General features: G+C 46.0%; 1 protein-coding gene across 3 annotated transcripts in view; it reads right to left on the reverse strand.

Moving 5' to 3' along the window:
- The window catches only part of LOC140195614 (TBC1 domain family member 20), a 55,546-nt gene extending 34,505 nt beyond the window's left edge, over window positions 1-21,041 (reverse strand). For all 3 annotated transcript variants that reach the window (XR_011885530.1, XR_011885529.1, XM_072254264.1), the window contains exons 1-5: window positions 20,841-21,041; window positions 18,610-18,795; window positions 13,400-13,480; window positions 6,882-7,068; window positions 2,467-2,568 (exon numbers count right to left, since the gene is read on the reverse strand). Coding sequence is in view for 1 of the 3 variants with exons in the window: in XM_072254264.1 (XP_072110365.1) it covers window positions 2,467-2,568; window positions 6,882-7,068; window positions 13,400-13,480; window positions 18,610-18,795; window positions 20,841-20,928 (644 nt within the window). In the remaining 2 variants the exon portion in view is untranslated. The remainder of the gene's footprint in view (window positions 1-2,466; window positions 2,569-6,881; window positions 7,069-13,399; window positions 13,481-18,609; window positions 18,796-20,840) is intronic.
- Between the last annotated feature and the right edge of the window lie 1,242 nt (window positions 21,042-22,283).

A 22,283-nucleotide genomic window follows, 5' to 3' on the forward strand; every position in this document is an offset into this window, starting at 1 on the left:
AAACCTGATTCTGACAGTAGTCACTGTGAGTCCCTCTGTACCCACACACAGCACCTCTCCTGATGAACAGCACATCTCAGAGATCTTGGCACATCGTTTATTTATTTACAGATACGGGGGATCGGACCCTTCTGGCCCAACAGTCACAGCACCCAGCAACCCATCGATTTAAGAAGAAGAAAGCCCTTAATTCCCAGTGGAGTCATCAGGACGCTGTCATGACGGCGTTTTTTTTTAGCAGGCTTTCTTATTTTTACGAAGCCGAGTTGCTAGCTCGACGCTCAACCCAGCACGGATGGAAAGCGTGTAAGGGAGCCGCCTGGATTCGAACTCAGGAGCCTTTGCTCCGAAGTCCGGCGCTGATGCCACTACACCACCAGCCAGCCCATTTAATTAACCCTAGCCTAAACACGGTAATTTACAACGACCAATTAACCTACTAAACAGTATGTCTTTGGACCGAGGGAGGAAACTGGAGCGGTGGAGTAAACCCACACGCTCATGGGAAGGATGTACAAACTTCTTACAGATGGCGTCAGGGTTGAACTCTGATGCCCCAGCTGTAACAGCATCACGCTAACCGCTACATTAACGTGGCACTCCCAGGCTGAGGCTCCACCACAGCGCTGAGGAGGAGCTTCACTATCCAAGGAGATGTCTCTCAGATAAGATGTTAAACCAGAATCCCATTGTAGAACAGCACAGCACAAGAACAGACCCTTTGGCTCAATGTCTGTGCTGAATACAATGCAAAATTAAACTAAAACCTTCTGCCTGCACGTGGTCCATATCCCTCTATTCCCTGTATATTCATGTACCAACAGCATCATCATGTGCCGTGTCATATGATGTGGGCGATCGATTGTCCTTGGCAAATTTTTCTATAGAAGTGGTTTGTCATTGCCTTCTTCCACCCCCCCGATCCCATGACGCTGATCGGGGGAAGGGCTAAGCAGGTGCTACACCTTGTCCAAGGGTGACCTGTAGGCTAGCAGAGTGAAGGAGCGCCTTCCACCTCCTTGGTAGAGATGTATCTCCACTCCACCACACCTAACTAAATGCCTATCACACCTAAATAAACAACTACCTAAATTTATCTATCACAAATGCTGGATCTCAGGCTGAAACGTCGACTGTTTATTCCCCTCCATGGATGCTGCCTGACCTGCCAAGTTCCTCCAGCATTCTGTCTGTGTGCGTTGCTCTGGATTTCCAGCATCGGCAGGATCTCGTGTTCACTATTGTATCTGCTTCCACAATATCCCTGGCAGCTTGTTCTAGACACCCACTACTCTGTGTAAAAAAAAACACTTGCCTCATAAATCTCCTTTAATATTTCCCTCTCACACCTTAACCACATGCTGAACTATATTTAACACTTCTACCCTGAGTGCGTAACCTTCTCCCCGAGCTCGTATACAAACTTGGCTTACCAGCTAGCTCCACTAACAGCCACAAGACCCTGCAGTGAGAAGGCTTCAAAACAATATATGTCTAGGGTCTGTATGATTTGGGTTCATCCAAATAGGAACATTGCGCTGTTCAGATTTAAAAAATCTTGATTTGAGCAAATGTATTTTAAATGCTTCCATACTGAATTGTCCATTAGCCAGAAATAATAGACTGTGCATCACATAAAATTATAAAGGAAATGTATTTACAAATTTCAGCTCATCAGTCAATAAGAAAAGAAAAAGAAAATGAAAGGGCCTATCACAGTTAAACCAGTCCGATGTGCACAAGACTGTTGGAGCTCATACTGAAGTTGTCCTTTACTCGCGCGCTGGACCCACGGTCTGCACGGAAGCACACACATTCTGAACTTCCCTTAAATTCCAACTTGAACAAACTGACTCTCTCTCAGGAGTACTGGCCCTTCCCCCCTGGAGCCATTCATCTGCACAAAGCACTCCATGCAATGGGGACAGTATGTTCCCTTGTGTTGCACTCCACAGCTCCCGCCAAAAGATCACAAACCTCACCAGTGTCTACCACAAATCTCTCTGCTCAGCTCTCTGGAACCTTCTGCCAATTCCACCATCCTGCATGGCTGTCACAACATCACAGTCCCTCATCTTTAGCTGAAACCAAAACATTCTACCAGCATGATAAGCTGTTTTGACAGAAAACTACTAAATGAAGTACCCCACAGCATTAGCAGTAGAAATCTTAACCAGGACATTAAAACTGTCTACCCATCAACGCTGCTCCTAATTATATAATCTTCTGTCAGGTCTCCCCTCAGCTTCCCACTCTCCAGAGTAAACAAGTTTGTCTAACGTCTTGAGAAACACACACAAAATGCTGGAGGAACTCAGCAGGTCAGGCATCATCTATGGAGGGGAATAAACTGCAGTCTGGAAAAGGGAGCAGAAGCCAGAATAAGAAGGTGGGGGAAGGAGGGGAAGGAGAGGAATGGAGTACAAGCTGGCAGGTGATAGGTGAAAGATACAATTCCAGGCTTACCTCTGCATGAAGTTGTGGAGATCTGGCTTTACCTGCTCCAGAATTGGCATTAGATAATTTAAGATATGTTTAGTGCTGTCCATTGTGGGATCCATGAAATCCCTGAAAAGCACAAAGAGTTATTGTTCAACCTCACTTGACATCACGTTTGTCCCTGTACCCTCCAGTGCATCCGTCACAGTGACTGACATTTTCCATTTTATTCAGCGACACAGCGTGGAATCGGCCCTTCGAGTCATGCCACCCAGCAACTACCAATTAAACCCCAACCTAATCATGGCACAATTTACAATGACCAGTTGAGTGGGACTACCACCAGAGGTCATGGCTTTTAAGGGTGAAAGGTGGGAGGCTTAAGGGGAACACGAGGGGAAACTTCTTCACTCAGAGGGTCAAGAGAGTGTGGAATGAGCTGCCAGCACAAGTGGTGCATGCGAGCTCAATTTCAAAGCTTAAGAGAAGTTTGGATAAGTACATGGATAGTAGGGATTTGGATGGCTATGATCTCGGTGCAGGTCATTAGGAGTAGGTAGTTTAAATGCTTTTGGCATACACTAGATGGGCCAAAGGGCCTGTTTCTGCGCCGATCTTCTCTGGGACTATGACCAAATGATCTACTAAGCGGTCCGTCTTTGGAGCACTTGAAGAAAACCAACGTGCGCATGGGGAGAACATGCAAACTCCTTACTGAGGATGCCAGAATTGAACTCTGAACTCCAACGCCCTGAGGTGTTCTGCTTACCTCCCCCACGGTCATGGAAAAAACGTACAAACTCCTTACAGACAGCAATGGGAATTGGACCCAGGTCACTGGTGCTATGAGGTGTTGCATCAACTGCTACAATATCTGTGTAGCATTACCGAGTGAGGCAAGGAAAGAGGTTTATTTGGGGTGAGGAACGAGACTCAGCAGTGGCCAAGTCATACTCGGTGTCAATAAATCTATGTACTAGCTGCCTGGTCAGTGGAGAAGCTCCACAAGTCACTGCAGAGTCTTCATCGCCACCACAACACCAGCAAGAGGCAAGACCCCAGGCAGATTTAAATGCAATGCTTAAAAAAGGAAGAGAATAAACACTTGAAAGAGAGCGATGACCATCTGTAGGAGGTACTCTGGCAACCTCAGCAAGGCCCCTTTGACAGCGCTCACCAAACCCACCAACATCTACCAACTGGAGGGACAAGGCTAGCAGAGATATGGGGAAAACCAGTCCCTGGAAGTTTCCCTGCAAGCCATATACCATTCTGACTTAGGAATCCATTGCTGTTCCTTCACCATCACTGGAACTTCCTCCCTAACAGCACTGCTGGTAAACAGGTACGATATATAGTAGCCAACAGAAAATACTGGAGGAACTCAGCAGGTCAAGCAGCATCTATGGAGAGGAATAAACAATCAACGTTTTGGGCCGAAACCTTCAGCGGGACTGGAAAGGAAGGGGGAAGAATCCAACATAAGAAGGTTGGAGGGGGGTGGGAAAGAGAGGAAGTTGGTAGCTGACAGGTAAAACCAGCTAAGGGGGGAGTTGGGTGGGTAGGGAAGAATTAAGTTAGAAGATAAGTGGAAGAGTTAAAGGGCTGAAGGAACAGAAATCTGATAGGAGAAGAGAGTGGATCATGGAAAAAAGGGAAGGAGGAAGAGCACCAGAGGGAGGTGTCAGACAGGTGAGGAGAAAAGAAGGGGTAAGAGGAACCAGAATGGAGAATGGAAAGAAAAGGGCGTGGTGGGAGAAATTACAGAAGTTAGAGAAATTGATGTTCATGCTGCAAGGGTGAGGCTAGCCAGATGGAAGAGGAGGCTCCTCCAACCTGACAATGGCCTTATCGTGGCAGTAGAGGAGGCCATGGACAGAGATGCTGGATTGGAAGTGAGAAGTAGAATTACAATGAGTGGCCACCGGCAAAGCCCACCTTTTGTGGTAAGTAGAGCAAAGGTACTCAATGAAGTGGTCACACAATCTACGTCAGGTCTCATTGATTTAGAGGAGACCTCACCAGGAGGACCAGATACAACAGACAACCCTGACGGATAGTGACAAACTTTTTTCATAGACTCTTCATCCCATTTAGACTACACTGGGCTGGTTTTCTGCCTATTCCCATCAACCAGCTCCAGGACCATAGCCCTCAATACACCTCCCATCCAAGTATCTACACAAATTTCTCTTAAATGTTGCATTCAAACCTTCATCTACCACCTCCACAGGCAACCCACACTCAGAGTGAAGTAGTTATCAGATTGTGGGTTCGTGTGTCTGTGTATTCCAGTACGTCACAGATACTTTTATTCCAAGCCTCCAGCCTCAACTTTCAGCCACCAGGAGTCCACCTGAATCTTATCCAGCTACATTACTAAATGGGAATCAGACTAGAATGGCAGAGGTCAGTCTAGGACCAATCCTGTTTCATATCTATTCCATTCCTAACCAAGCCAAACAAAGCATCCGAGTGCCACAACTCTTGGGAGTCACAAGTCTGCAGAAGGATTGGGGGGGAATGGGCAAAGAAGAGGCAGATGGAATATAACATAGGTAAGTGCATGATCATGCACTTTGGCAGCAAGAATAAAAGTGTAGACTATTTTTTTTAAAACAAGGAGAAAATTCCTAAATCAGAGGTGCAGAGGGACTTGGGAGTCCTTGTGCAGGATTCCCTAAAGGTTAACTTGCAGGTTGACTCAGTATTAGCATTCATTAAGAGAGGACTAAATACAAGAGCAAGAATGTAATGCTGAGGCTTTATAAGGCATTGGTCAGACCACGTGTGGAGTATTGTGAGCAGCTTTGGACCCTAAGAAAAGATGTACTAGCATTGGAAAGAGTCCAGGAGGTTCACAAGAACAATCCCAGGAATAAAGAGTTATCATATGAGGAGCATTTAATTGCCCTGGGCCTGTACTCATTGGGAATTTAGAAGATTGAGGGGTGTTCTCATTGAAACCTATTCAATATTGAAAGGTCTGGATGATATTCCCTATAGTGGAGGAGTTGAGGATCAGAGGGCACAGCCTCAGAATTGAGGGAAGTCCACTTAGAACAGGAATAAGAAAAAAAATCTTTAACCACTGGGCGGCAAATCTGTGGAATTCATTGCCATAGACGGTTGTAGAGGCCAAGTCATTAGGTATATTTAAAGCAGAGGTTGATAGGTTCTTGATTAGTCAGGGTGTCAAAAGTTATGGGCAGAAGGCAAAGAGTGGATTGAGAGGGATAATAAATTAGCCATGATGGAATGGCAGAGCAGACTCAATGGGTCGAATGGCCTCATCTCAGTTCTAAATGATCGTCCCCCAATTCTGAGGCTGTGCTCACTGGTCCTAAACTCCCCCACTATAGGAAACATGCTCTCCATATCTACTCTATCAATTTTCTAAACTCCAGCAAGTACAGGCTCAGAGACATCAAATGTTCCTCCTTTCATTCCCAGAATTATTCTCATGAACCTCCTCTGCATCCTCTCTTGTGCCAACACATCTTTTCTTAGATAACTGGCTAATACGAGGAGGCATCATTTTAAGGTGTTTGGAGGAAAGTAATGCAGTGATGTCAGAGGTAGTATTTTTTTTAAAAAACATAGAATGGTGTGTGTCTGTGTAATGCACTGCCAGAGGTACTCGAAGTGGCAGATACATTAGGGACATGATAGGCACATAAATGATAGAAAAATGGAAGTTTATGTGGGGGGAAGGATTACATTGATCTTGGAGTAGGTTAAAAGGTAAAACCCAACATGGAGATGTGTATTTGTATTTCTACTTGAATATTTGTTCTATTATTCAAGAAGGGAGCCAAGGATAATCCTGGAAACTATAGGCTGCAGAATCTCATGTCAGTGGTAGGGAAGTTACTGGGAGCATCCTTAGGGATAGGATTTAAGAGCATTTGGAATAACCAGCAGAGCTTTGCGTGGAGTAAGTCGTATCTTTCAAACTTGACTGAGTTTTTTGACAAGGTAATGAGGGGGAATGATGAAGGAAAAGTTGTGGATGTTGTCTACATAGATTTTAATAAGGCATTATTACTGTACTGGTCTATGTTGTATATAACATTTGGGCCGAAAGGTCTGTTCCTGTACAGGTCTATGTGTAAATAACATTTCTGGCAAAAGGCCTGTTCCTGTACTGTACTGGTCTATGCTGTATGTAGCGATTGGGCCCAAAGTTCTATCCCTGTACTGTACTGGTCTATGTATATTTAACATTTGGGCTGAAAGGACTGTTCCTGAGCTGTACTGGTCTATGTTGTATGTAGCGATTCAGCCAAAGGGCCAGTACAATGCTGTACTATTCTACTTTCCATATTCTGAGGACAGAGCGATCACATAGCTAGGCACATTCTATGTTCTATCAGCAAGTGTCCAGAGCCCGAGATCAGTGATGGCAAATGCATGTGGCAGCTACAGGGATGTCTGTTCACCTGAGATGATGAGAAGACAGGATCTCCATGAGTGCGATGGCCATCCTTTCCCCAACCACCAGAAGGAAGGTCACGACGATATCGTGGTAGCCTTGGTAATAGTGAAGCTGTTTGTTTCTTTGCAACACATACAGGATGACATTAATCAGCTGTTCTTGTAGGACTGCTCGTTGATCAGCCCGCATCCCTGAGAGTAACAAGGTAACAAGTAGTTAACAAATGAAAATGCAGTAGAGGACATACAGGCACAGACACACACCACATTCACATAAACACCCTGCTTCAATGAGGTCCTAAACAGAAGCACCAGAGTATATGAAAGGAAAAAACATTATTTGCTGTTTGGTCCCACTATAAATTATCAAATGCTATTGCATCGATTCAAATACAGAAGATGTTGGTACCAATTGGGTGTTTATGTAATGAACCAGAAGGTGATTAGGGAGCTTAAGGTAAAAGAACCCTTAGCAGACAATGATCACAATATGATACGAGTTCAACTTGAAGTTCGATAAAGGGAAAGTCAAGTCTGATGTAGCAGTATTTCAGAGGTGTAAAGGAAATTACAGTGGTATGAGAGAGGAGTTGGTCAAAGTAAATTGGAAGGAGATGCTGGCAGGGATGTTAGCAGAGCAGCAATGACATGAGTTTCTGGGAAAAATAGATGCATTCCAAAAATAGTCAAATGGCAAATAGTACAACCGTGGCTGACAAGGGAAGTCAAAGCTAATGTAAAAACAAAAGAGGGCACACAAAAAAAGCAAAATTAGCAAGAAGACAGAGGATTGGGAAGCTTTTAAAAACTTAGAGACCAACTAAAAGAATCATTAGGATGGAAAAGATGAAATACAAAAGCAAGCTAGCAAACAATATTGAAGTGGATAGTAAAAGCTTTTTCAAGTATGTAAAAAATAACAGAGAGATGAGAGTGGGTGTAGGACCACTAGAAAATGAGACCAGAGAAATAACAACAGGGTTGTTAACAATGGAGATGGCAGATGAACTAAATAAGTATTTTGCATCAGTCTTCACTGTGGAAGACACTAGCAGTGTACCAGATGTTGAAGGGTGCAAGGGAAGAGAAGCAGGTTTAGTTACTATTAAAAGAAAGGGTGCTCAAAAAGCTGGAAGACCTAAGGGTATATAAGTCACCCAGACCAGAAGAACTGCACCCTAAGGTTCTGAAAGACGTAGCAGTAGAGATTGTGGAGACATTTGTAATGATCTTTCAAAAAAAATCACTGGACTCTGGCATGGTGCCAGAGGACTGGAAAACTGAAAATGTCACTCTACTCTTTAAGACAAGAGGAAGGCAGCAGAAAGGAAATTATAGACCAGTTAGCCTGACCTAGGTGGTTGGGAAGATGTTGGAGTCAATTGTTAAGGATGAGGTTATGGAGTACTTGGTGACACAGGACAAGATAAAACAAAGTCAGCATGATTTCCTTAAGGGAAGATCTTGCCTGACGATCATGCTGGAATTCTTCGAGGAGATTACCAGTAGGATAGATAAAAGGATGCAGTGAATGTTGCATATTTGGACTTTTGACACGATGCCACACAGAGGCTGCTTACCAAGTTAAGAGCCCATAGTATTACAGGAAAGTTACTAGCATGATTAGAGCTTGGCAGCAAGTGGAAATAAAAGGATCCTTTTCTGGTTGGCTGCCAGAGACTAGTGGTGTTCCACAGCATTCTGTGTTGGGACCGTTTCTTTTTGTGCTGTATATCAATGACTTTGATGATGGAATAAATGGTTTTGCTGCTACGTTTGTAGATGATACAAAAATTGGTGGAGGGGGAGGTAGGCTACAGAAGGACTTTGTGACGAGGTCCTGAATTACCCTTATGAACTCTGCTTTTGGGGGGGGGGGGAGTGGGGGAGGTTCAACACCAGACACCTTGTTAAAAAGAGAGAGAGAGAAAGAGAGGTGAAGACTGCTCACAGTTTGTTTATACTTTCTACAAGGACACTGGTAGCTTCCAAGTTCTTACAGAGAGAGAAGGGAGGAGCTGCTTGATGGACAGCTGGTGTTCAGCACGGTGAGATAAATAGAAGGTCAGCTGTTAGACCTACAGACACATGGTTTTGGACACTGAATGAGCTTTGTTGTGTCCACAGAAAAGGTGAGCTTTCGATGATCGATCAGTGGCTCTCACAGTGTGAAAAAGGTGTGACCGGTGGAGAGTTATTTGTGTGTCCAACCCTCACCTGGGTTGATAATTCCACCACAGAACAGTCCCCTTTGTTGTGGTCACAGTCGGTGACTTCTAAAGGATTTCGGAGGACAACGGGAAGATCGACGACGTCAGCTCACTTGAAGAACCAAACATCTCTCTCTCTTCATCACTACTCGACTCAATACCACGAACTGAACTAAACTTTACTCATCATCGTAAGACTATCTATTTACCCCTAGACTTGAAGAAGCTTGGTTTTCATATAATTCCATATAAAATCATTTCTAACCTGTTTGATTTATCTGCATTTATATTACTGTATTGTGTAGTTACTAATAAATATCATTAGTTAATAGCAATACTGAACTCCAAAGTGTTTTCTATTTCTGCTGGATCTTTAACCCGTCACAGGGTACGTGACAAATTAGATTAGGAGAATGGGCAAGAAAGTGGCAAGTGAAATACAATGTTGGAAAATGTATGGTCATGCAATTTGGTAGTAGAGATAAATGTGCAGACTATTTTCTAAATGGGGAGAAAATCCAATGGGACTTGAGAGTCCTTGTGCAGAGCACCCTAAAGGTTAACTTGCAGGTAGAGTCAGTGGTGAGGAAGGCAAATGCAATGTCAGCATTCATTTCAGGAGGTCTAGAATACAAAAGCAGTGATGTGATGCTGAGGCTTTATAAGGCACTGGTGAGGCCTCACCTTGACTAGTGTAAACAGTTTTGGACTCCTCATTTAAGAAAAGATGTGCTGGCATTGGAGATGGTTCAGAGGAGGTTCACAAGGATGATTCCAGGAATGAAAAGGTTATCATATGAGGAACGTTTGATGGCTGTAGGTCTGTACTCGCTGGAATTTAGAAGGATAAGGGGCGATCTCATTGAAACCTTTCAAATGTTGAAAGACCTAGACAGAGTAGATGTGGAAAGGATGATTCCCCTGGTTGGTGGAGTCACGAACAAGAGGGCACAGGCTCAGGATAGAGGGGCGCTCTTACAAAGCAGAGATGCGGAGAAATTTCTTTAGCCAGAGGTTGGTGAATTTGTAGAATTTATTATCACAGGCAGCTGTGAGGCCAGGTCATTGGGTGGATTGAAGGCAGAGATTGATAGGTTCTTATTGGACATGGCATCAAAGGTTACAGGGAGCAGGCCGGGGAATAGGGCTGAGAAGGCCGGGGGGGGGATGGATCAGCCATGATTGAATGGCGGAGGAGACTCTGCACCCTTTACATCCATGGATCCAGACAGAGTTGTCATTCAACCATACACACGAATACAGCCAAACAAAATAGTGTAGTCACACACAGCACATATAATTATGATAGCAGAAAAAAATAGTTACAAAAAATACATTAAATAATAATAATATAGCCCTAGTCCCTGAGTGTCATGGCCTGTTAATTGATGGTGCATGAATGTTGTCCTGGAGCCTTGCTTCTATAAGAATAGCCCACAACAGTTCCTTGCCTCACAGTGCAGCTGCAGGTGAATTCAATCCAGCTCGTCTGCCACTGAGCAAACACAGGAGAGCAGCGCCAACAGGAAGTGCAAGCCTCCAACCCAGTGACACACAACCAGTTCCAGCAACTCCTTCCTCGCGGCCCCAACAAGCAAGCCCAAGGTACAAATGAGGCCTGGCCCGCAGCACAACCGAGGCCACACAGCTCCCCTGCCACCAGTCTCACCAATACACCAGTGAATTGGCCTTACAGTTTTCCACACTGCCAATGTCCAACAGGGTCTTGCAATCACAAGGAAAATGTCCAAAGACAATCACCTATCACCTACTAGCCTGTCTCAACACTCTCCCTCCTCCACCTGTATCCCTCACACCACTCCCCAATCTAGTTCCACCTATCACCTACCAGCCTGTCTCAACACTTCCTCCTCCTCCACCTGCCCATCACATCCCACACCACTCCCCCAGTCTCGTTTCATCCATCATCTACCAGCTTTTCTCAACACTCTCCCTCCTCCACCTGGATCCCCCAAACCACTCCCCAATCCTATTCCACCTATCACCTACCAGTCCCCCTTCTTACCCCACCTTATCCCTCTCAGTCCCAATACAGGGTTTCGACCCAAAATGCTGGCAATTCCTGTCTACCCACAGATGCTGCTCAACACACCAATTTCCTCCAAGACATCCTTTATTGCTCTAGACATCAGCATCTGCAAACTCTTGCATCTCGAGCTATAACCCATCTTCTAGTCCAAATGTCCAAGCGCCAATTCCAATGATCCTAAAGCCTTACCCACTGCGCCAACTCTTTAGCTAAGCATTCATCTGCCTTATCGTCCTATTTTTAATTCTGACTAGCACGTGGTACAGGAAGTAACCTCCAGCTCCTGCTTTTCAACCTTCTGAATAACTCCCTAACTTCCCATGTGGCCAATTCCACATCCCAAACCTCCAAGTAAGAAGGCTTTCAAGACCATAAGACGTAGGAGAAAAATCAGGCCATTCAGCTTATTGAGTCTGGTCTGCCATTCGATATCCCCTCTCAACCCCATTCTCCTTCCTTTTCCCCGTAACCTTTGACACCTTTATTAATTAAGAACCTATGTAACCAATGACTTGGCCAACTGCAGCAATAAATTCCACAGATTCACCAACCTATGGCTGAAGAAATTAATCCTCATCCCTGTTCTAAAGGGATGTCCCTCAAAACTGAGGCTGTGCCTTCTGATCTTACACGTCCACACGTCTGCCCTGAATTCCTCGTTGGACTAGTGAGACTCTGGTATTCATGGCCAACCTCAGACTCTGCTACAGTGGCTCATTATACTCTGAGGGATGAATTACTCACTCCTGGTAATGGGATTCCTGAATCATCGAGAACTTTCCATGTGAGTGCAACAGAGAACAGAGGGAATTCAGCAGCACCTATCAGATGAGCTAGACACAGTCTGTCTGTGTGGGCAACAACGTCCCTAGTCCCATTACACTGAGTGCTGGCACTCCCCAAGGCTGTGTGCTCAGCCTGCTGCTGCTCACACTGATGACACACAACTGCGTTGCAGGATCCAGCCCAGACCATGTCACCAAGTTTGTGGATGACACAGCAGCGGTTATCTTTATCAAGAACGATGACGAGGCAGAATATAGAGCTGCTGGTGGATTGGTGCAAGAAGAACAACCCAAGCCTGGACATGGAGAAGGCAAAGGAAATCATTGTGAACTTCAGGAAATTGCAGACAAACGAACCCCTTCATGATTACATTTCCTCTGTAGAAAGAATTAAGTGCACCAAGATCCCAGGAGTTCTCATCACAGATGACCTCACCAGGTCCCTTAATATCACCTCCCTGAACAAGAAGGCACAGCAGTGCCTCCGCAGCTGAGACAACTGAGGCAAGCAAGGCTCCCCCTTCCCATCTTAACTGCGTTTTGCAGGAGCACCATTGAGAGCGTCCTGACAAGTTGCATCTCCATCTGGTCTGGGAACAGTCCAGCACCGGACCAGCAGTCCCTACAAAAGACAGTGAGAACAGCTGAGAGGATCATAGGTGCCTCCCTACCATCCATCAAGGACATTTATCAGCAGTGTGGAATACACAGGGCCTTTAGTATTGTTAAGGATCCCATCCATCCATCATCCTCTTTGACTTTCTACCATCAGGCAGGAGACTACAATGCATAAAAGCAAGAACTGTCAGGATAGGAAACAGTTTCTTTCCTCAGGCCATTAGGCTTCTGAACATCATGTACAAAGTGTCACTGGTTAATCTGTTCCATACCTTACAATATTTAACATTAATGCATTTTACTTTGTTATGTATGTGTGGTTCATTTGTAGATTTTATCCTTACCTTCATAAAATATTGAGTGTTATGAGTACTACTGTGCTTCACACCCAGGTTCAGAAAACATTGTCTCATTTCTATATACATTATATGGTTATACACTGGAGAAGGGAGTTCTGATTTTAAACCCCCACTGTCATACCCACTCATGGAAAAGGCTTTGGGAGTAAACCCCAAGGAAGAAATCTGGAGCCGGGGTCCCAAAGGCAGTTTGATGTTGTTTACAACTTCACTCCAGCAACCTCTGTGATGACACTGGTGCCAACCTGTATCAGCACTTGCCCTTCCCTTGGACTACATCAGTGACGTGGAGAGGGGGAACCCGCTGCATGGGCAACAGCTGGTTCTTCAAATCTTCCCACCCAGGCTTGCGCCCTGGAAAGGACCCAGTCCACCAGAGGTGCAAACCCACGATCCCCTGTGATCGATGGCTGCCTACTACTACTACTATCATGTATATAGTTAATTGACAATAAATTTGACTTGACTTAAGTAGTGCAGGGTTAATCTTCACATACTCACCGTTTGGAAACCTGCGAAGAGACCGCTGTACATCCATGACAACCTGGCTGTAGTCTTTGTGACCTTCTCGTATGTCCTTGCCTTAAGAAAAATGAAATTAAATTTAACAACATATGCCAGTGATATTAAACCTGGGCACTGCAGATGAAGGGCCCAAAGCATTGTTGAGGATCCCTACCACCCATCCCACAATCTCTCTGACCCACTACCGTCAGGAAGGAGGTTCAGGAGCATCAGGATTAGGACTGCCAGACTGGGAGACTAATGTCACTACTGAGGTCTCATCATTAGGACAGCGAGCAGTTTACAGTACAGTTTACCTGTGCTGCACATTAAAAGCATTTCAAATTTATTTTAACTTATGTATGGTAAGATTCTGTCTATGTGCTGTGTGGGATATGTTTTATGGATGCTCTGTGGTACAGAGGAACATTGTTTTGTTTAGCTGTATACAGTATATGTAAAGTCAGGTAACAATGAACATGAACTTGATCCTGAACCCAATTCTACAGGAGTACTTACAGCTCCCTGCACTCTTCCAACATGCCGGAACCTTTCCCAATTTGGCCAGAGACTTCTCTCTGTTCCCACCAACCATTCTCCTGTCTCACAACACTTTTACCTCTCTTTCCTACTTTCTGTTTCCATGCTCTAGGACTCTACAAATTCCATCCCCCACCCAATATTTTAAAGTTCAAAGTAAATTTATTGTGAATCATTTTCTTTCAGGCATTCACAACAGAACAAAGAAATACAATAGAACAGAATACAATATTTGTCACCAAGTCAAAACTGCCATCATGGAGGCCCTGACGCAGAGTCTTGACCAAACACATCAACCATCCATCAGCCTTCAGAATGGTGCCTGATCCACCGGTTTACTTATTTAGAGATACAGCATGGAACAGACCCTTCCAGTTCAATAAGTCACGCCACCCTGCTACCCACCGATTTAAACCTACACTAATCACAGGACAATTTACCATGACCAATTAACCTCCATGTCTTTGGAATGTGGAATGAAACACATACAAACACATACATACACACACACACAGACAGGAGGAACGCACAAACCTCTCAGAGGACTCCAGAACTGAACACCAAAGGGAATTGAATACGTTGCCTCAAGCCGTAACAGCAATGCTCTGATCACCATGCGACCGCAGCGCCCTTTTTGTGAGTAGGTCAGCAGCACACACTGGTAACCCCGGTTTAACTCTAGCCTAATCACAGACAAATTAAACCTGCCCAGTACTCTTTGAAATGTGTGAGGTAACTCATATGCTCATGGGAAGGATGTAAAAAATTCTTACAAAGAACAAAGGCTCTAGAAGGCTCCGGGACCTCAAAGCTGTGAAATTGTTCATTCGTTTTTTTTTGCTTTTAAAAATTTGCCCGTGTCAGGAGTTGGAAGTTTTAAAATGGAGCGCACATAAGTTCGGACGAAGGATCCTGGACCTGACATATTCACTTTTTGTTTCTCTTTCCACAGATGATGCAGGACCAGCATCTTCTGTTTTTATTTCAGATTCCCAGCGTCTGGAATTTCTTTCCATTTTCCAATTGACTTTTCATGGAGAAGGCTGTGGGAAAGTAAATGGAGTTGTAATCGAAATTAACTATGAACCTTCTTTAGCCAGAGGGTGGTGAATCCGTGGAATTCATTGCCACAGGCAGCTGTGGAGACAAAGCTTTTGAGTATATTTAAAGTGGAGGTCGATAGGTTCTTGGTTAAAATCAAAGATTACAGGGAAGAAATCAGCCATGATGAAATGGAAGATCATACTCAAAGAGCTAAATAGCCTAATTCTGCTCCTATATCTCATGGTCTTTTGCAACAACTGAATTTCCCCCCATTTCCAACTCCCATCCTATAGAACCGCAGAAAGAAAGCGCAAGAGTAGGTCATCTAAGCCTCTTCCAATTTCCACGTGACCAAAGCCAAACATCCAAATTTTCCCTTGTTTCTTGCCTTAGTTTTTGAGCCTCAGAACAGTACCTAACTCCTTTGCGAATACATTTAGTGATTAGCGTTAATGTGTTTTTGGTGGCAGAGAATTCCACAGATTCACCACTGAGAGAAGTCACTCATCTCAGTGCTATGTGGCATTCCCGAGCTTAGGCGGTGACTCCTAGTTCTTGTCTCTCCAATATCAGGGACATCTTTTCTATATATAACCTGTCCACTCCTATCAGAAACTTGTTGGTTTCTGAAAGAGTTACTCCAATTATGATTCAGACTTATTTATCACATATACCAAAACATACAGTGAAAGGCATCACCAAAGCCCTGCACAAATGCAGCTAGATATAAGACCATAAAGACATAGAAGCTGAATTAGGCCACTCAGCCCATCGAGTCTGCTCTGTCATTCAATCATGGCTAATTTATTATCCCTCTCCATTCTCCCACCTTCTCCCCATAACCTTTAACGCCCTGACCAATCAAGAACCTATCAACCTTCAGTTTAAATATACTCAATGACTAGGCCTCCACAGCCATCTGTGGCAATGAATTCTGCAGATTCACCACCTTCAGGCTAAAATAATTATTCCTCCTAATGTCTGTTCGAAAGGAACATCCTTGTATCCTGAGGTTGTGCCCTCTGGTCCTAGACACTCTCATGATTCTCGACACAGCCACTCTTGCTAAAGATGATTTTCCTCATCTCCGATCCTACACTCTCCCACTATAGGAAATATCCTCTCCACGTCCACTCTTCCAGACCTTTCAATATTCAATGTGTTTTAATGAGATCCTCTGTCATTCTTCTAAAATCACATGAGTACAGGCAGAGAGCCATCAAACGATCCTCACACATTAACCCTTTCATTCACACCACATCCTTATCCCATACTCAAATCCTTGTTATGACTTACCCACTGCCCACTACACCGCTGGCGTTTAGGGCAGCAATGAAGGTCCTCTATCTCTGTCTGTACTTGGTCACACAGACGTTGAAGGATTCTTCATTGCTATTTATGTAACAATTACCCATTAGGGCTGTTAGCTCTGAGCTGAACCCCCAAACCTGGAAGACCGGTGGACCACTCTTAGTCTGGCCTCTACTCTTTGACCTGCTTGGCATGGGTGCCCCTACCAAGAGCCAAAGTATAAAGCCCTGACTCCTGCCAACGTAGCTCCCCGGGTCACTGAGTTACGCAAGCCTCCAAACCACAACAAGGTTGTAGTCCCCTTGGAGGTTTTTTTTATGGCCTTCAAAACTGCATGCTACACCCATACACTTACTTTCCTCAGCACACTGCACAACGGTATCCAGGACTCGCTGCACCATCCTCTTTCCCAACTTCCCACCATACAGATAATATCATCCACATCATACAGTAACGGCCATGAATTTGTCCACTGCTCTACTCGCTCTCCCCTCAGCACTGTGTGATTAGGCACAGCTCAAATGCCATCTATAAACTTGTCGACGAAACCACTGTTGTTGGTAAAATTTCAGATGGTGACAAGGAGTTGATAGGTCACCTGGTTGAGTGGTTTCACACCAACAACCTTGCACTCAATGTCAGTAAATCCAAGGGACTTCAGGAAGAGGAGGTCAGCAGAACACACCCCAATTTCACGGAGGGGTCAGCAGTGGAAAGAGTAAACAGCTTCAAGTTCCTGGACATCAACATCTCAGAGAATTTATCCTGCACCCAACACATTAATACAATCATGAAGAAGGTGCGCCCGTAGCTATATTTCATTTGGAGTTTGAGGAGATTTTTTGTGTCAAGCAAATTCCTGCAGATGCACTGACGGGAGCACTCTGACTGGCTGCATCACCACCTACCTGGTATGAAACTCCAATGCATGGGATTTGACAAAGTTGCAGAGCGTTGTGTTCTCAGCCAGCTCCATCATGGACACCAGCCTCCCCACCACTGAGGACATCCTCAAGAGGTAGTGCCTCAGGAAGGCGGCCTCCATCATTAGGGACCCTTATCACATAGTACACGGCCTCCTCTCATTGCTACAATCGAGGAGGAGGTACAGGATTCTGAATACGCACAGTCAATGTTTTAGGACCAGCTTCTTCCCCTCTGTCAGATTCCTGAAATGACAATGAACCCATGAACACTAGCTCACTATTCCTCTTTTGCACTGTACTGCTGTCATAAGACAACAAAGTGCACAACACCGCAAATAAGCCTGGTTTTGATTCTTCATCAAACGTTGGAAATCGCACTGGAACTTTCCTCTATCCTCTCACAGAAGAGTGGAGTGCAGGAACAGGCCCTTTGGCCCACAAGGTCTGTGCCAACCAGGATGGCAAATTAAACTAAACCTATTCCCTGCACATGATACACATCCCTCCATGTTCATGTTCCGATCCAAATGCCTCTGGAATACCACCATCATGTCTGCCTCCACACCTCCCCGGCAGTTTGTTCAGCTCCCTCAGTAAAAAAAAATCTTGTCCTACAAAATATCCACCTTGCCTTAAATCTAAGCCATCTAGTATTTGACATTTCTAGCCTAGGAAAAAGATAAACTGTCTGTTCAATCTATGTTTCTCAATTTTGTAAACCACTATCAGGTCTCCCCTTAGCCTCCAATGTCTGTTAACTTGCTGTGTCTCAAAATAAAATAAAAACTCAAATTTGTCCAACTTCCCCTTATAGGTAATAGTCTCTCTTCAAAGCCTCCACATACGTCCTGCAATGAAGCAAAAAGAATAGCTCACAATACTCTAAATGTGACCTAACTAAAATTTCAGATATAACTTCCCAACTTTTAAACTCAATGCTTCAATGGATGAAGAGTCTTCTTTACTCCCTATCCACTTCTTGAGTCATAAAGCAATACAGGCCCTTTGGCCCAACCAGTGCACGCTAACCATGGTGCCCACCCAGCTAGTCCCGGTTTCCTGCATTTGGCCCATATACCTCTAAACCAGCAGTTCACAACCTTTTTATGTCACAGACCAAAACCATAAACCAAGGGGTCTGTGAAACCCAGGCTGGGAACCCCTGCTCTAAACACTGCCCTTCCAACGAGTGGATTGGTGTCGCAGCAACAACCTGGCACTCAACTTCAGCAAGACAAAAGAGCTGATTGTGGACTTCAGGAAGGGCAAGGTGAAGGAACACATACCAATCCTCATAGTGATGGGACTGGTGTTTAAAATTAATACAGGGAATGCTAGACTGAGAAAAAAAACACAACTCAGTGAGCGTCCCAATCACCAGCTTACTTGGCTTTGGAGGGAGGTCGTAAACATTCACATTGAGCAGCTTTGGCCAGACCTTCCTGCGGATCTCATCGCTCAGTAGGCCACCCTCACTGACTGCACACTGCCGCAGAGTCCTCACGTCCACTGGGTCATCGTTCAGAGCCTGGTGAATAGCCAGCAGCTTCTTCTTCTTCTTCGATTCAACTTCTGTCAGGTGAAGAACAGAGGGAGAGAATTTGAGAAAAGCACACCTGTGGTGACGTGTGAGACCTTGTGACCTTGTAGAGTCATAGAGTGCAGCATTGAAGCAGTCGGCCCAACTGGTTCATGCCAACCACAGCACCTCCCTACTGGAATCCCAGATGCCCATGTTCAGCCCACAACCTTCCTCTGTCTACCTATCCAAATGCCTAAGTTGCAGCTGGAGCCACTTTAAGCACTTCCTCTGGTAGCTCATTCCAGGTACTTGCCCTCCTTTGTGTAAAGAAGTTAACTCCCTTACCTTGTATCTGAGCCCTCAAACTTTGGACTCCCCATCCTTAGCTAAAAGACTATGACTATCCCTTATTCATATCCCTCGATTTTATAAACTTTTGTGAGGGTTGACAGAGAAGAACTTTGAACCTTGGTGTGATGCAAAAGATAATGGTGCTGGAGGATTATTCTTCAGAGTGGAGGTACCCTTCAGGCAGGGATCAGTGCTGGGTGTTCTGGGGTTCATCACTTATATTTACAATGTGGCTGGCAATAGTTAGCCACATTGCAACTCTGCCAGGGATGGTCCCAAGCCCGGCTACGAAAGAAAGGTTGGGCACCAGGGCTAGCAATCACAACCTTATCCCGTAAAACCCCAGAGCTACAGAAACGCAAAAAAGCACCAGGACCTCATCCCAGGAAGAGGAAGGATCTTCGAAGACGGACTACACCTGGGGACAACTTGAAAGACTGGCCCAGGATATAGGACTCTGGCTAGCTGCTATCCCAATAGGGGCGATGGGCTAAAGAAGACAGCAGTGTAGCAGCTAGCATAACAGTTTACTGGGCCAGCGATACAGGTTCAATTCACTCTGCTGGCTTGCAAGTTTGGACTGCGTGGGTTTCCTGAGGGTGATCTGGTTTCCTCCCAACTCTCAAAGACCATAGGGTTAGTAAATTGTGGGCACGCTACATTGGCACGGGAAAAAAAATGGATGACACTTGCGGGCTGCCCCCAGCACATCCTCGGGACTGTATTGATCATTGATGCAAAGACACATTTTTCTGTAAACCAACCCCAATTTGAGAATAACAATTGAAATTGATGATAAGAGCAGAGAGTGAATAGGATTATTTAAGATTACAGCAGGAACTGGACCACCAGGGACAGGAATGGTACAGAGATTCAAATTCAGATAAGGGCGAGGATAAATGACAATCAAACATCTCCCTCCCCTCCCACCTCTCCCCCCATCCCCTCCTCCTCTCCCTCTCCCCCCATCCCCTCCTCCTCTCCCTCTCCCCCCATCCCCTCCTCCTCTCCCTCTCCCCCATCCCCTCCTCCTCTCCCTCTCCCCCCATCCCCTCCTCCTCTCCCTCTCCCCCCATCCCCTCCTCCTCTCCCTCTCCCCCCATCCCCTCCTCCTCTCCCTCTCCCCCATCCCCTCCTCCTCTCCCTCCCTATCCCCTCCTCCTCTCCCTCCCCCCTATCCCCTCCTCCTCTCCCTCCCCCCTATCCCCTCCTCCTCTCCCTCCCCCATCCCCTCCTCCTCTCCCTCCCCCCATCCCCTCCTCCTCTCCCTCCCCCCATCCCCTCCTCCTCTCCCTCCCCCCTATCCCCTCCTCCTCTCCCTCCCCCCATCCCCTCCTCCTCTCCCTCCCCCCATCCCCTCCTCCTCTCCCTCCCCCCATCCCCTCCTCCTCTCCCTCCCCCCCATCCCCTCCTCCTCTCCCTCCCCCCCATCCCCTCCTCCTCTCCCTCCCCCCCATCCCCTCCTCCTCTCCCTCCCCCCCATCCCCTCCTCCTCTCCCTCCCCCCCATCCCCTCCTCCTCTCCCTCCCCCCCATCCCCTCCTCCTCTCCCTCCCCCCCATCCCCTCCTCCTCTCCCTCCCCCCATCCCCTCCTCCTCTCCCTCCCCCCCATCCCCTCCTCCTCTCTCTCTCCCCCATCCCCTCCTCCTCTCCCTCTCCCCGCACGGTTCCTCTCCCCTCCTCCCGCCCCCTTGCCCAGGTGCCCCATTGCCCGAGGGCCGCTAATGACGTCAGGAGCGCCTACCTGCGCCGCCCCGCCGAGCTCCGCTCTGGCCGTTACCGACCGCCTCCCGCCCGCTCACACTCGGCCGCCTGCTCCTGCGGCCGCTCATGGTGCCTACCGTATTGGCCTGAGCGTCAGCGATCCGCCGAGCACCCCCGCCGCCAGTTCAGCAGCAGCAGCAGCGGCGGCGCCATCTCTCACCTCCCGTTACCGGCTCCGTCAGCGGCTTCAACCCGCTCCGCCCCTCTGCCGCCGTCTGATTGGTCTACTTCTGACCAATCCGCGCCAAACGTCTGGGACAGCCTCGACGTTCTCTATGGTGATTTCTTTACATGGGTGTCAATCATTATCCGTCGCACCGCCCCTTTGTGTTGCGTGTCGCCCTGGGTTTCTCGGAAATGTAGCGTTTCTTTACATGAGTCCGGGGAGATCTCAGGGGAACATCGAAAATAAACAGTTATTTTGCATTACTCTTCAGAGATAATTTGGAATTGATTTATTATCACATGTACAATGAAAAGCTTGTCTTGCCTCCCGATCTTTCCCCGGTGCGTTGAGGTAAACTACAGAAGAATACAGAACAAAAGTGCAATATTTGGATGTATGGAACATAACCCACAGAAATGGCCTTGCTCAGAGCAATAATTAACCTGCACAGCTGTAAAAATAAAATAGAGGGAACTTTGACTACTATTCAATGCAGACACCAACAGAATCAACAAACTCATTCGTAAGGCCAGTGATGTTGTGGGGATGGAACTGGACTCTCTGACGGTGGTGTCTGAAAAGAGGATGCTGTCTAAGTTGCATGCCATCTTGGACAATGTCTCCCATCCACTACATAATGTACTGGGTGGGCACAGGAGTACATTCAGCCAGAGACTCATTCCACCGAGATGCAACACAGAGCGTCATAGGAAGTCATTCCTGCCTGTGGCCATCAAACTTCACAACTCCTCCCTTGGAGGGTCAGACACCCTGAGCCAATAGGCTGGTCCTGGACTTAATTCATAATTTACTGGCATAATTTACATATTACTATTTAATTATTTATGGTTTTATTACTATTTAATTATTTATGGAGCAACTGTAATGAAAACCAATTTCCCCCGGGATCAATAAAGTATGACTGTGACTATGACTAGTAACTGTCCAAACACCCCTTAAACATTGTTACTGTTCAGAATCAGGTTGTCACTGACATAAGTCATGACTGTTTCAGCTTCTGGCATTCATTTCAGACACCAACTATTCGTCGTGTGACAATGTTGCCCCTCAGGTCCAAATTTAAACCCTCCTCTCTCCTTAGGAATGCACCCTACACCAAGAAACAGGCACATGTGCCCCTCATAACTTTACACACTTCCATCATTTCACCCCTCAGCTTCCTTTGCTTCCGAGAACCAAGGGTATCTGGTCTCTAGATTATAACTAAAGCTCTCCAATCTAGGCAACGTTAACTCT

This window comes from Mobula birostris, chromosome 3 (assembly GCF_030028105.1).
Source record: "Mobula birostris isolate sMobBir1 chromosome 3, sMobBir1.hap1, whole genome shotgun sequence".
Taxonomy (NCBI): domain Eukaryota; kingdom Metazoa; phylum Chordata; class Chondrichthyes; order Myliobatiformes; family Myliobatidae; genus Mobula; species Mobula birostris.